At 38.7% G+C, this 13,936-nt stretch overlaps 1 protein-coding gene across 1 annotated transcript in view; it reads left to right on the top strand.

The window, feature by feature from the left end:
• The window catches only part of MYH15 (myosin heavy chain 15), a 123,001-nt gene that overhangs the window by 2,733 nt on the left and 106,332 nt on the right, over positions 1–13,936 (top strand). The window contains exons 2-9 of the mRNA XM_039856949.1: positions 1,353–1,459; positions 4,555–4,698; positions 6,054–6,210; positions 6,750–6,777; positions 8,084–8,177; positions 9,736–9,828; positions 12,086–12,149; positions 12,239–12,334. Of these exons, the coding sequence (XP_039712883.1) occupies positions 1,353–1,459; positions 4,555–4,698; positions 6,054–6,210; positions 6,750–6,777; positions 8,084–8,177; positions 9,736–9,828; positions 12,086–12,149; positions 12,239–12,334 (783 nt within the window). The remainder of the gene's footprint in view (positions 1–1,352; positions 1,460–4,554; positions 4,699–6,053; positions 6,211–6,749; positions 6,778–8,083; positions 8,178–9,735; positions 9,829–12,085; positions 12,150–12,238; positions 12,335–13,936) is intronic.

Below are 13,936 nucleotides of genomic sequence, written 5' to 3'. Positions count from 1 at the left end.
AGAATAAATACAATGCAAACTCAGTATTTAGAATGCAAAAGACAAGTAGAAGCAAATGCAAAATCAGTCAGATAAGAATACAGAAATCCTCTTGCCTAGCAGTTTTAGTGGCAAATCGGTTGTAATCAGGGAAATGGGGAAAGGAGCCAGTGTAAATGGTGATGTCAAGATGGTGAGCAACAAAATTCTTTGCAGAGACAAGCATGGTGGAAGAAGGCGGGTGAATGTGCCCCAAATTTACCTCCTTCTTACACACTCTGTCCCCAGGTCCATCTCCCAACCTCTGGAGAGAGCATCTGGTGGGGGCCCTGTCTGGCAGCAATGAGGCCTCTCGTGCTTTTGTGATTCACGTATTAGGGTGGTGGTGACAAAGTTGGTGTTACCATCAGTGGTTGCAGCAGGCTTTCTCTGAACCCGTGTGCATCTCCTAGCCACGGGTTCATATTTTTCCTCTCCCCACCAAATGCTCTCCTCTCCCCTTCCTGTTATCTACTTGAGGAGCTGTGACAAGGGATTTTTGTGAGCTTTTGGTAAGACTCGCTTTCCTTTAAATGTATGTTTCTTATTCATCTTCCCTGGCTATTTGCCTTGGGTGGGAGAGAAGTTGAGAAGGTTCTTGAGAAGGAGAGGCCAGAGAAGCTGCCTTAGGTGTTCGTAAGAGTTCTGGCTCATTTAATCAGAAACCCCTTATTGAATGTGGAGAGCTGCTTTCCTTAGTGACGGGTCAGGGAATGAGGAGTCTGAGGAGAGAAAAATAATATATGGGAAAAAAATAACATGAACCAGTTATGTTTCATGACAAAGGTAACCTATATTCTTTCTCCTCAATCCTCCTTCCTCCAATTCTACTATATAATTCTCTTATCAGGCTTTCATTCCAAAATTATAAATAAGGTCTAAAGAAACCCTGAAGAACAGACACGACCACTAACCTAAATTTTCATTTAGTTATAACCAGACCTTTCTGAGTGAAGTTTTTTGGAGGAGATCTGAAAAGGGTCAGAGTACCAATGCACATATCCAAGACCTGGAGTTGTGTGTAGGAGGTAAATGTTGGGATTGGGAGGAGTGGTTAAGGTTTTGACAGGTAACTTTCTTGTAGCAAAATGGCCTATGATGTTCCCAATCTCTGTTTGCTGAAATGTTTCTTGTTCCTACATTGAGTCATTGTGTGAGTGTATCTTCAGGATGACCCTTTACGATTTTATCTAATTTTACAATTACCTATATTGGTGATTCCAAGTCAACAAGCAGAATTAGCAGAAACAGGATAATATCTATAAGTATGAAACTGCCTGACATATATTGCATACAAGTACTATAGTTATGATCCACATTTTTTTCCTCTATAGAGAAGAAAAAATGCTGGATTCCTGATGGCAAGAACGCTTACGTTGAGGCCACGTTTAAAGGAAGTGGAGATGATGGCAAAATAATTGTTGAGACAACAGATGGAAAGGTAAAGGAATCTTTATGCCATCTCAGGAATGACTAGGTTTTCAATTTAATCAAATAATTAAATGTCTTTTCACTAACAGTTTAATTAAAAACTTGGAGTAAGAAAAGCCTCTGATACACTCTGAAAAAGTTATTCATGTTTAAGAAGCTCCACCACTTCCTATCAAAGATTTAATGGCAAACATTGAGTAAATCATAGTAAACTGATTGCCAGTGGTAGATGATTGGTTCTAGAACTCACGACTTTTTCCACTTCTTTCATCAAAGTTTCAAGTGTTTTTTTTTAAAGATGCCTCCTGGAGTCAATGATGACCTAAGGAGCTATGAAGCAAACTGTGTTCTAGGATCAAGAAAGAGATAGATCATTCGAATAAGAATAGCACAGTGTCAGAGAAGCCAAGAGATGAGGGAATGGTCTATCAGTAATGTCAAATGCTACAGAAAAAGATTAAGGGCTTGAAGAAAGCCTTGCATTTCAGAATTAGGGGGTCACTTATGACCTTTTAAAGAAAAGGAAAGGGCAAATTTTGGAGCATAAACTAGACTGTAAGGGGTCTCAAACGGAAGGTGCAATGAGGCTATGACAGTCTCCAAACCCTTTTCCCTATCACCAAGCCACTCAGAGGAGCAGAGTGATACTGAGCAGACAGCCCACTCTTAGAACCGTCACCTACACCATTGACCTCAGGTTGCCTGCCAGGCCCATGGCAGTGAGCTGGGCCCTATTCTTGGCCTGACTGTGATGAACACTTCCTTGAGGTTTTACATATGAGTCCCTGCCCATATTCACTTCTCCAATCTCCTTCAATTCTGCCCCAACTGCATAACATTCTATAACATCCTGTAACAAACAGGTATAATCATTATCTGAAAGTTTATCTTTTTTACACCTTTATCTTTGTATTTGGACAATTTATCCTCTAAAGCGTTGCCATTTGAGTTGTAAATTTCTGGAAGCCACTCATAAACTACTACTTATAGTGTCTTAATATGCTTTTCTGACAGTATCTAGACATTAAAAAAATCCCAAATTAGGTAGATTTTATACAACTAGCTAACAGAATTAAGGGGGGAATTTGGGCTATTATGAATAATGCTGCCATGAACACTTATATGCAAGTTTTGCATGGACATATGTTTTAATTTCTCTTGGTGTATACCTAGGAATCGAAATGCTGGATCATATGGTAATTCACCTGTTTAGCATTTCGAGGAACTGCCAAAAAGTTTTCCAAAGTGGCTGCATCATTTTACATCCCCACCAGCAATGTATAAGAGTTGTAATTTCTCTCTATCCTCACTGATACGTTATTATCTATCTTTTTTTAATTTCCCAACACAATTTAATTTATTAGTAACTATTAAGTATGTCAACACCTTTGGCCTTTCAACAATAGTTTTTCATTGACATGGATCCCTTTAGGTGCTAGTTTTGACGATACTTTTCTTTCTCCCCCGCCCCCCGCCGTGTATCTATCTTTTTAATTATAGCCATTCTAGTGGGTATGAAGTAGTATTTCAATGTGATTTTTTATTTATATTTCCCTATGACTAATGATAGTGCATCTTTTTGCATCTCTAGTGGTCATCGTGTATCTTCTTTAGAGAATATCTCTTCAAACCATTTGCCTTTTTTGGATTTATTTCTCTTTTGCTATTGATTTGTAAGAAATTCTTTATACATCTAGACACAAGTCCCTTTACCAGATATATGATTCACAAGCATTTTCTCCCAATCCGTGTGTTGTCTTTTCACTTTCTTGATGCTATCCAGCTCAATTTTATTAGGTCTCCAGATGGGAGGCTTGCTCTTCTGAGCACATTTTCCCTAACTGCTGTCTTTCAGCAGTATTTAAGGGGTAAGATAATGTAGTTACAACTATGATTTTCAAAAGAAATCATAGGATGAAAAGCATGAAAGCAGTAAGTTAATGATGTAGAAAGAGGAGTATAAAGGTGGTTTGTTTTGCCCTGTTTGTCCTTCCACCATGTAATGGAGATCTCATTCCCCCCAGCCCCTCTCTGCATCTCCCTGGCTCCAGTCTTCCTCCTCCTGATGTTAGACATGACTATACTTCCAGTCGTTATTGGTCTTAACAGAGGCAATAAAGCCAGTGGGTGTAGAGTAATACTTGTGGAAGAATGTTGGTTATGTTTTACAGGAGTCCTTCATATATGAAAATCGAAGGGACTCAGAAGAAAAGATAATATTGTTAGAACAATGTCAAATGAGACTGTGAGTAGGAATTGGATCAAAAATACAGAGAGTGTGAGAGCCTTGGAAGAAGAAGCCATCACCAAGTGAGATTAAATGGAGCAATCGGTTGATATCAATATTTATTCATTAAGACAAAAGAGCTTTAGGAAGTGGTGTTAGAAAACTTTGAGAGCAACTCTAAGCAGCTATTCGGTAGTAGTAATGTACCCATATTAATTAAGAGGTCAGTATTTATTGAGAACCCACATGACCCTAACATTTTGATAGGTGCTTTAATAACTACAGAAGAAGACACACCAAAACTCCTCCTTAAGGTGCTTACAATATAGCAGGGAAATTATTCTAACATAGTCAATTATTAAAACATGCACAAGGGTTAATGATGTCTACATAGTACAGGTTGTATATATGGTAAAAGACAAAAAATGAGCTGAGAAAGTTGGGGAAGTTTTGAGAAAGTGGCTAGGTCTTGAAGTCAGTCTAGAAGGACGAGTCTGCCTCCTTGATTTTTTATTCCAGATTCCTTCTTCTAAACCTCCAGGATATGTTGAGATATCTGTAGAGGGGCCAGATCACGTATAATAGGATGCATATACTCTCAGAGGCAATCAGAGTCAGTGGGAGCTACAAGATCAGGGCACTCAATTTAGAAAATTTTAGTTCAACAAAAACACTTTTTAAAACTTTATCTTTGGGCAAGGAGAAAGCTTGGGCAGGATGAACACCTTTTTCTTACTTTAAGGTCGACTTAACTTCTTCTGGGCCCATCCTCTAATGAGGCACCTTTTTCTTGACTCTGAAAGTTCTTTCCAAAGCATGGCAAGATAAATGAACATAGAAAAAACAGGGAAATATATCTTATATTTTTCTCTGTGCAGAGTCTATGTGTCAAGGAGGAGGAAGTCCAGCAGATGAATCCTCCAGAGTTTGACATGATTGAAGACATGGCAATGCTGACTCACCTCCACGAAGCATCTGTGCTGTGTACTCTGAAGAGGCGCTATGAACGTTGGATGATATATGTATGGAATTTGCTTTAGTGCTAAAATATCATGTCGGCACTCATATTGGCGATGTCACAGCCCTCTCTTGGGTGGAAAAGATATTGTTGAATTTAAGCATAGTCACATGGAAATGATCCTTGAGGAATGTCACTAGGATGTGTTCTTATCTTAGCATTTCCCCATTTTGTCAGTATTAATATCCTTTCCCACAAGTTGTCATGCTAAAGGCATGAGACTTGGAGCCTGATAGACCAGTGTCCAAATGTCAGCTCTGTCACTTACTAGTTGTTAAGCTTCTTATCTTCTTGACATCACTTTATCAGTAAATAATGCCTGTCTCTCCAGGGTAGCTTGGAGGATTTAGCAAAAGAATCTAGGTAAAGCATGTAGTTAGAACTTATTACCTAGTTAGTGCTCAATAAATGGAATGATTTATTTTCCATCTTCATTAAATTGGTAATGGTTGGTTGCTGAGATTCTCTGATTTACTTTGAATCTAACGGCAAAACCAGCACTGAATAGGTGAGGCTCAAATGATGGCACTAGGCACCCATTATTTACTACAGAAGCTTTGACATGCAGCCAGCTTGCCCCTTGGCTCTCTGATTTGCTGCGTGACTGTATTTGTTTCCCTGGGATGCTGTAACAAAATTACCACAAAGTGGAAGGCTTAAAACAACAGAAATTTATTCTGTCACAGTTCTAGAGGTCAGATTCCAAAATCAAATCAGCAGATTCACACTCCTCTTGGAGCCTCTAGGGGAGAGGCATTCCTAGCCTCTTTCAGTTTCTGGTTACTATTAACCTTCCCTGTGGTTATATCACTCCAATATCTGCTTCTGTCTTCACATAGTCTTCTCTTACAAGGACACTAGCCACTGGATTTAAGGCCTACCCAGCTATCAACCTGAGATTCTTAACTTAATTACACCAGCAAAGACCTTTTTTCTAAATAACATCATAATTCTGGGGATTGACATAGACGTACCTTTTGTGGCCACAATTCAATCATTCCATTGATTGAGTGACCCACCTGAGCTATTCCCCCTCAGTGCCTGAAACGTCACGTTCCTAATCTAGCTGAGGCACAGATTCGCTTCTGGACTCAAATGCCTGATAGCTGGCTGCTGAAATCTGCTGGTCTGCAGTTAGCATCCTGTCTGACATGTTAGTAGTTATCAAAGGTAATTCCAGGTTTTATTGTTACACTAACCCGGTTCTGTCTCTTCCTGTTAGAACTGCCTTCTCTGAAAAAATCCAAAAGCTCTCCTCTTTTCTGTTCCTTTATAAGTAAATATTTGACAATGAAAGAGCTGACAAACCTGGAAGTATTTCTAACCTGTTTTCTGTAATCTTTTCTGAACGTCCCTCAGACATATTCTGGTCTCTTCTGTGTGAGCATAAACCCTTACAAGTGGCTTCCAGTGTATCAGAAAGAAGTCATGGCTGCCTACAAAGGGAAGAGGCGATCAGAGGCACCCCCTCACATCTTCGCTGTTGCTGATAACGCCTTTCAGGATATGCTTCACAGTAAGTGGCTGCCCTACAAAATGAAAGGTAAAAATATCTGATCTACTTTTTCTCTATGTCACTAAGAGACATGTCGGCATTGTGAGCAGAGCTTGGCCTTTACAGTTCCCTAATCACTTGAAGTCTCCTTTTTTCTTCTGGTTAAAACATGAGCAAAATAGAGCCTACCTCCTAGGGTTGTGAGGACGATTAGCTCACACATCAAATTAAGTGAGATAATGCATTGAAGGCATTTGGCCTGGTGGCCAGGCCAGAGTAAGCCCCCTGTTGATGGCCGCTTTTATTAGATAAAGTACCTGCTAGACTTTCTGGCATAAAGAAGTTTGTCTGTAGTTATTATTACACTATGCTTCTTAAAAGGTTTAAAATAGCAACAAAAAAATAAATAAATAAATAAAGTTAACCATTAGTTGGATATAGAGCAAATTCCTTCCCTTGTGTCTGACTTCAAAGGGAATCAAAGAAATTTTGACTAAGTTCATACCAATATGTGTAAGCTCTGGCAGAATAATGGTCTGACATTGTTCTTTTTTTTGTAGATGGAGAGAATCAGTCTGTACTCTTCACGTAAGTGTTTGTATTGCTTTTTCTTTTTGGCCAGCGGTGAGTGTCTCAATGAAAAAAGATACCTACATTTCACTAGGAATAAAATATAAATTTGCCATCTATGAATTTGTTTGCTCTTTAGATACAGAATACATTCTAGGAAAGAATAAGATACTCAGGAAATTTTCATAACACTTCAGTCAGTGATTACTCGAAATGTGGTGCCAGCTAGGCTGCCTCCATCATTTGAGGAGATGTTTTAGAACCCACAGTACACAAGCTGCTGTTAATCATCTTGATGGAGAGAGCTTTCTGTCCAAATAATCACTTTAAAAGGTCTCTGGACTCGCTAAGAGAAACTGAAAGTCCATGGGGATGACCATGGAACAGATAACAAGCTGTTGTGGCAGGCAGATTGGGGCAGGCCAAGGTACATTTTTGGGGAACTAAAAGATGGTGAAGCTCGGAGGAACAGAGAAAGGGGGTGAGAAAGAAGTAAGGAAAGGACTTCAGTGATACCATATTGTATGCTAGTTTAAATGGTCAGTGTGTTGGCTGGCCAGAGGAATTGTCATCATGGTGGCTGACAGAATAGGCTGATTCTCAAGAGGCAGTGAAATGCTCAAGTCCCTGGTCTTCTTATGCAGTGAGGATGCCACCGTGTGTATTGGACTCTTCATAGGCTTCAATCATTTCAAAAAATAATAATAGGATCTCAGAATGTTAGAGCTGGAAGAGCAGTTAGAGTCCAGCCCTTTGCAGAAAGGATAGACTGTGTTCTGGAGTTTCATATAGATGAAGGCAGGCCTTGATCCTATGGTGCTTTGGGCGATGAGGCTATAAATTTACTGCTGTGTTCTCCTCCACTTCACAAAGTTCACTGGTTATCAAAGGGAAAAAAGCCCAACTGCCTGGTGAAATGATCGGTAGGTCCTGTTCTGAGGTGGAGGGTTGGACCTGGCCATGTGGTAGCCTTAATATGTGAAAATTTCTTGAATAGTTTGTTATGAGGGGACTTACTTCTAATTTGTAGAGGCGCTCTTCAGCTTTTTGTTACCTGGACCATAAGCAACAGTCTTCTTTTTTTTATAAGTCATTGATCTTTCTCTATTCCATATTTTTTGCTAATGCTGTTTTTCCACCCTGAGATGTCCTTCCCCTTCTTCCAACTGATTAAAGATCTGCATCTTTTTCAAGTTCCATATTAAGTTCCATTTTTCCATAAAACTTTCCCTTCTTGCCTTAGCCTGTATGATTAAAATTATTTAACTTTCATTGCATTTATAATTTGAACCATTTAATCATGTCGTTGAATTTCCAATTGTAGAGGAGAATCTGGTGCTGGAAAAACTGTGAACACCAAACATATTATCCAGTATTTTGCCACCGTAGCAACCATGGGTGAGCCTAGGGAAAAGCCGGTAAGTGTTCATATGCAGAAAAGGTGAGGTTGTCCTCCCTACTGATCATAGAGACTCTATCCTTCCCACTTGTGGGGAGAAAGGAGGAAGAAAGTACCATAAAACAATTACAAATTATAGGAAAGTCTTTTTTCCCATTTTTTCTTTGCGTCTTTGAATCATCAAGTGCTTCAAACCAATAATTCCAAAACACGAAATTACATAATTTGTTTCGTATCTGCTTCAAGGGGCATTTACTAATTAGACACTTGGAAAATTAGGCACTTAAGATCTAAGCCACCTTTCCTAAAGACTTGGGTCATCAGTGCCTTGAATGACCACTTTTGACATTTCTGAATCCCTTTAGCTACCGTGAGCTGTCAGACTCCCGTAAATATGCACCAATAGAAGTTCGTTTCCTTTACTAGTGGATCAAATCCCAAATGCCTGATGAATGTACCCTCAAGCTTAATCACATTTCAGGTTTTAGAAAACTTTACCTTCTCTCTCTATTTAATTGTTTTTATCCTTAGGGGTTTTAAATTTAGCTTACTTTCAATGACTTATTGACCCATTAGAGCCTCTCATCTTTCCATGTCTGACATTGTTATTTTGCTTTTTAAATTTGATTATGGTGTTTCATGCTGTTTTTGCAAAGTAAGAAGTATATCAAAATAGCAATCTAGTCTGATTTCTTTCCCAACCACCATATTTCTGAATTTGATTAATTTATTTATGTAGCTAATGTGCATTGTTTGTTTATTCTAGCCATTGAGCCTTATAAGAATATATAACACAATACCTAGTACATAAGACTTCTATAAAAATTTTTGCTCATATAGCCCTTTTACTTATTTAAAGGACAGTTTACTCATAATACTTACAAGAGATATAGTGTTTGTAAATTCATGTACTATATGCTTCCCCCCATAAAATGGGTCTTTGAGGCTGACTGGAAGACAAAAAGCCATGTTGCAATTTGAGTGCTGAGTGGTCGTTCAGGCTCACGCTGTGTAGATGACCTGCTTTGGCTCATCAGCCTGATCACACATGATTCAAATTTAAGACCAACGCCATTATAAGTCATTGCTTGATATGGACTTCTAGATTACTTAGAAATGGTAGCAAACAAAAACGTAATTTAATAATGCCAAGAGTCTGCTGTATTATCTTAGGATATAATTTCAGCTGTAAGGATTAGGTGGGAAGAGAAGGAGATTAACAATGGTGGTAAATATATGGAATGAAGTTTGAAAAAACACTATGGTATTCGTTGTTTCCTTTGGTAAATATCTATTTTCTTCTCCCACTCAGGCCAATACCAACCAAAAGAGAAACTCTGCAAATAAATGAGTTCCCACATGTAGTCATAGGGGCATCATATATTAAGTCAGTCTCTCACCCATCTATTTTTCTAAGCTTCCTTTCCAAAACAACATTTTATCACCAAATTTGGAAGCAGCTTTGGCTACTGGTTATCAAAGCAAGAACAGAGTTCGACCTGGGGATGGAGGCCTTGCCACATTATAGAATTCTACTAAAAACTTCATCTGCTGTACCTCTCTTACCTGTATCTCAGGGGACTTTAGAAGAGCAAATCAAGCAAGTGAATCTTATCTTGGAAGCGTTTGGTAACGCCAAGACCCTGAGAAATGACAATTCCTCTCGTTTTGTAAGTAACATGATTGAGCAGTATATGGGAGTTTTTAATTTTTAAGCAAATGGTAAAACTCATGTCTGAGCATTTTGGTATGAAAAAGTTTTTAGTACATCAAAGAAGGTCTTTGTTTAAAGTTTATAATATTAAATTCCTCAAAAAAATTTAACCAACTTCATCAGTAAGACAATTAAAATTACATAAAAAATATGTACCTGAGAGGCTTCTAATATTTGTCAATTTTAGTAAGAAAATATTGATCTTAATAGTTTCAAATTCCTTTCCACCTCCAGTTAAAAAGCTTACCCAGCAAATTCTAATAATGTTTTATATTTTATTACATTTTAAATAGTTGAAAGTACTTTCTCCTTCACAATTTTCTATATACCTTATAACAAGTCAATTTAATAAGCACTTCCTAATTCACTCACTATAATTAGTGTTTCTATTCCTGCCTATGGCCACCTCTACCCCTGCATAATTTTCATTGGGGATTTTTTTTGTGGGGTCGAAGGGAAGAAATTATTTTTTAAAGTAGCTTTTGATAACTAGCAGTCCCATGTTAGAGTAAGGGTTTGGATTTCAAACCCTAATTTCACAAATTCATTTTATGCCGAGAATGAGTGGCAGGGAGCCACGATATAATTTACAAGGAAATTTGCAGAAGGCTTCCTGTTTGCATCTCTGGGTGTAATTAAATAATAGCCTCCTGTTTATTTGGATAGTTTCCAATCCAAGGCCTTAGATCTACTTGCAATGTCTGGCTGTACAGCAGGTGCTAATGTGGGTCCATAAAACAACTGCTAGATTTGAGATTTGTTAGAATGTGAAGGGATTTTCTGCTGGGAAAAAAAGAGAGAGAGAGAGAGGGAAGAAAGAAAAAAGGAAGAGAGGGAGGAAAAAGAAGGTAAAGAAAAAGAATAAAAGAAAGGAAAGAGAGTAAAGAAAAGAAAAGACTATTGAATGGAAAGAAAAATAAATAAGAGGGAAAAAAGCAATTAAAAAACCAAGAAGAAAGTTGGAAAGAGAATGAAGTAGAGAAGAAAAACAAAGATAGATGAATGCAAGGAAGAAAGGAAAGAAGAGAGAAGGAAAGAGAGAAAAGGAATTCGAAAGAATCCAGGTTCAATTTTTTTCAATTAATACTATGTATATATGTGTACTATGTATATATGTATATGTGTATAAGTGTCCATGTGCATATATATACATACATGTGCATATATATACACATACATGTGCATGTATATACATGTGTTTGTGTATGTGGCTCCCATTATTCTACATTTTTTAACTTCCTTGCTCAATTCCCCTGTATGTAGCCACTCTCCTTCCCTTGCCAGGCTGCTGTTCTACTCTGACTCCTCCCTTGCATGGGCAGACCTCCACCAGGCTGCTTCTGCCCAGCACCAACACCCTCATCCTACAAGCTCTAGCTGCCACTGGCCTGCCTCTTTGGCTGCATCTGGCATTCTGATGCAAGTTCTGTTGCCTCCATGCAGCCTTTATGCCTTACTAGATCCTGTCTTTGGGTTTTCATTCAGAAAGAAGGAAAGAAACCCCATCAATTATTTTTGCCAAACTGATGTTTTGAAACATAAATCACATCACATCAGTCCTCTGCTTAAAACCACCTAGCATTTCCTGAGCACACATATACTAGAACCCTACTGCTTTCTGGGCACCTATGGCTTCCATGAGATGGTGCCTAGTGCCTGTCTACCTTTCAGACTCTGTTTTCTGCCTCCTTTTCTCTTACTCACTAAACTCTGGTGCAACTAGCTTTTTTTTTTTTTGGATTTTAAGACATGTCAAATGTTTCTACATTAGAGCCCTGGCATTAGATGCTTACATGTAGAATCTAGAAAGGTGGGGACCACATCTATTTTTCTAATGTGGTATCTGCAGTGCCTAGCAAGTTTCCTGGATCATAGTAGATGCTCAATGAACATTTTTTGAATAAACGAAGGAATACGCTAAGCAGATATTATTTTTCTCATTTTTAGATAATAGCGCCAAGGTCCAGAGAGATTTAATAATGCACACAAGAACACACAGTTAGCGATCAGCAGGTCTGAGACTAGAATCCAAGACCACTGCTAGTCCTAATGATTGTTCTGGCTGCCTCCCAACATTGACTCATGCTATCTCAGACCCATGTTACGTCAAGAAAAAAATCTTTTAGGAGAGTAGTCACTTTGTGAGTGTGTAATGAAGTCAATGCAACTGTTTGGGATGTTTCAATAGGAGACTGTGTTCTGTGTCCACCTAGGGCAAATTCATCAGGATGCACTTTTGTGCCAGAGGCAAGCTGTCATCTGCAGACATCAACATCTGTAAGTGACCATCCCAGCGTCTGATTATTTTTTTTAAAGTTTTGCAAGAACACTTACGTATGTATCTTTATCAATTTCACATCATGCAGATTTGCTTGAAAAGTCCCGAGTGATTTCCCAGCAGCCTGGAGAGAGGAACTACCACATATTCTATCAAATTCTGTCTGGAAAAAAAGAACTTCATGGTAAATGTATTATTTTGGAACTGAGGGTCATTCTAAAACAGGAGACACAAGTCAGATTATCAGGCCTGGTAAAATGCTGTTTAATACGTCTCTTAGTCTCCTTAGAACTCAATTTATTCATTCTGAAATGTAGGGACTTGAACCAATTATAGAATCTATGTTCTGTAATTTTAAATGGGAAGAGAGTAAGTGATAACACTTTTTTTTTTTTTCAATTTGGTAGTGTTTGGCGGTGGGTAGGATGCCCAGCAAAGTTAAATGAATATGTGTGTGTGTATGTGTGTGTGCATGTATGTGTGCATGTGTGTGTGAAAAAGCATTAGATAAGTTAAGGCCTTAAATAATTAGAACCACATGAGTGATGTAGACAAGAGGGCAGAGGTGAGAGACAGTATTATGGTGTGTAGTGGTCATTAGAGTTTTATAAAGAAGGGAAGGTTTGGGTTGAAGTATGAAGAACAGGACAGAGAGTTAATCAGAGTAATGAGTGAAGGGTGTTTCTGGTAGGAGGAACAGTGTACACAATGTCAGGGATATGGCAAAGTAAAACCAGGAAACAGAGTGACCAGGCTAACTAGGGGAAAAGATTTGCATAGAAGAATAGTGGAAATTTTATTCTGATGGTTTCTGAACTCAGGTTGTTGGGGGATCTGTGTGTTGTCGGGGTGGGATGGGGTAGTATGAGGTCATGATTTGTTGAAGGCAATGACCGTTATGCTGGTGTGGTAACGGGCAGGGAGAACCGGAGGCAGAAATACCAGAGGAAAGTAATTATGATAGTCCTGGTATGAGATGACAAAACAGCTGTCAAAGGTAGTGTCTGTGGGAATAGGGTGCGGGGTAATGGAGGTGGATTCTTGGAAGAATAGAAAGATCTTTGCAATGACTGAATGTAGGCATGAGAGAAAGTGATGAGTCAAAAATACTCCCAAGTTTTGAAATTTGACTAGGATAAAGGTAGTGCCATGGGAGAAATAGAAAAGCAACTGTGGTATAAAAGAATGAATTTTATGTATTCATTCAACAAATATTTATTGTGAGACTGATGTGGGTGCACCAGGGACTCTTTTTTAAGCATGGGGGAGAGAGGTAAGCAAGACAGATCCCTGCCCTTGTGAGCTTACATTCTAGTACGGGGGACAGGTTACAAACAAGTAAATAAAGAAATATACATAATTTCAGAGAACATAAGACTACAGAGAAAAAGCAGAGTGAAGGGATAGAGTGAACTCGTGTTTGCTGGATAGTGGGTGGTTATATTTTAGAATGGTCAGGCACAATCTCTGTGAGAAGGCAATATTTTTGCAGACACTTGAATGAGTGAGGGAGCAAGTAGGCAAAAATTTCTAAGAATAAAGTTCCAGGAAGAGTGAACAGTGAGTGCAAAGACCCAGAATACATATGGTTTATTCTTGGAATAGCAAAGTGGCCATTGTGGGTGGTGGAGTGGATAGGGTAATAGTAATGGGAGATAGGCAGGGGCCGGGCCACACGACACCTCACAGGCTATGGCAGAGCATTTACATTTTATTTTAAGTGATATGGGGAGTCATTGGAAGGGGTGAATGACAAGCTGATTGGATTCCCAAGATATTGCATATG

Source organism: Pteropus medius, unplaced genomic scaffold, assembly GCF_902729225.1.
Source record: "Pteropus medius unplaced genomic scaffold, Ma_sr-lr_union100, whole genome shotgun sequence".
Lineage (NCBI taxonomy): Eukaryota > Metazoa > Chordata > Mammalia > Chiroptera > Pteropodidae > Pteropus > Pteropus medius.
Note: the sequence above shows the minus strand (reverse complement) of the source record. Positions and strands in the feature narration are given on the sequence as shown.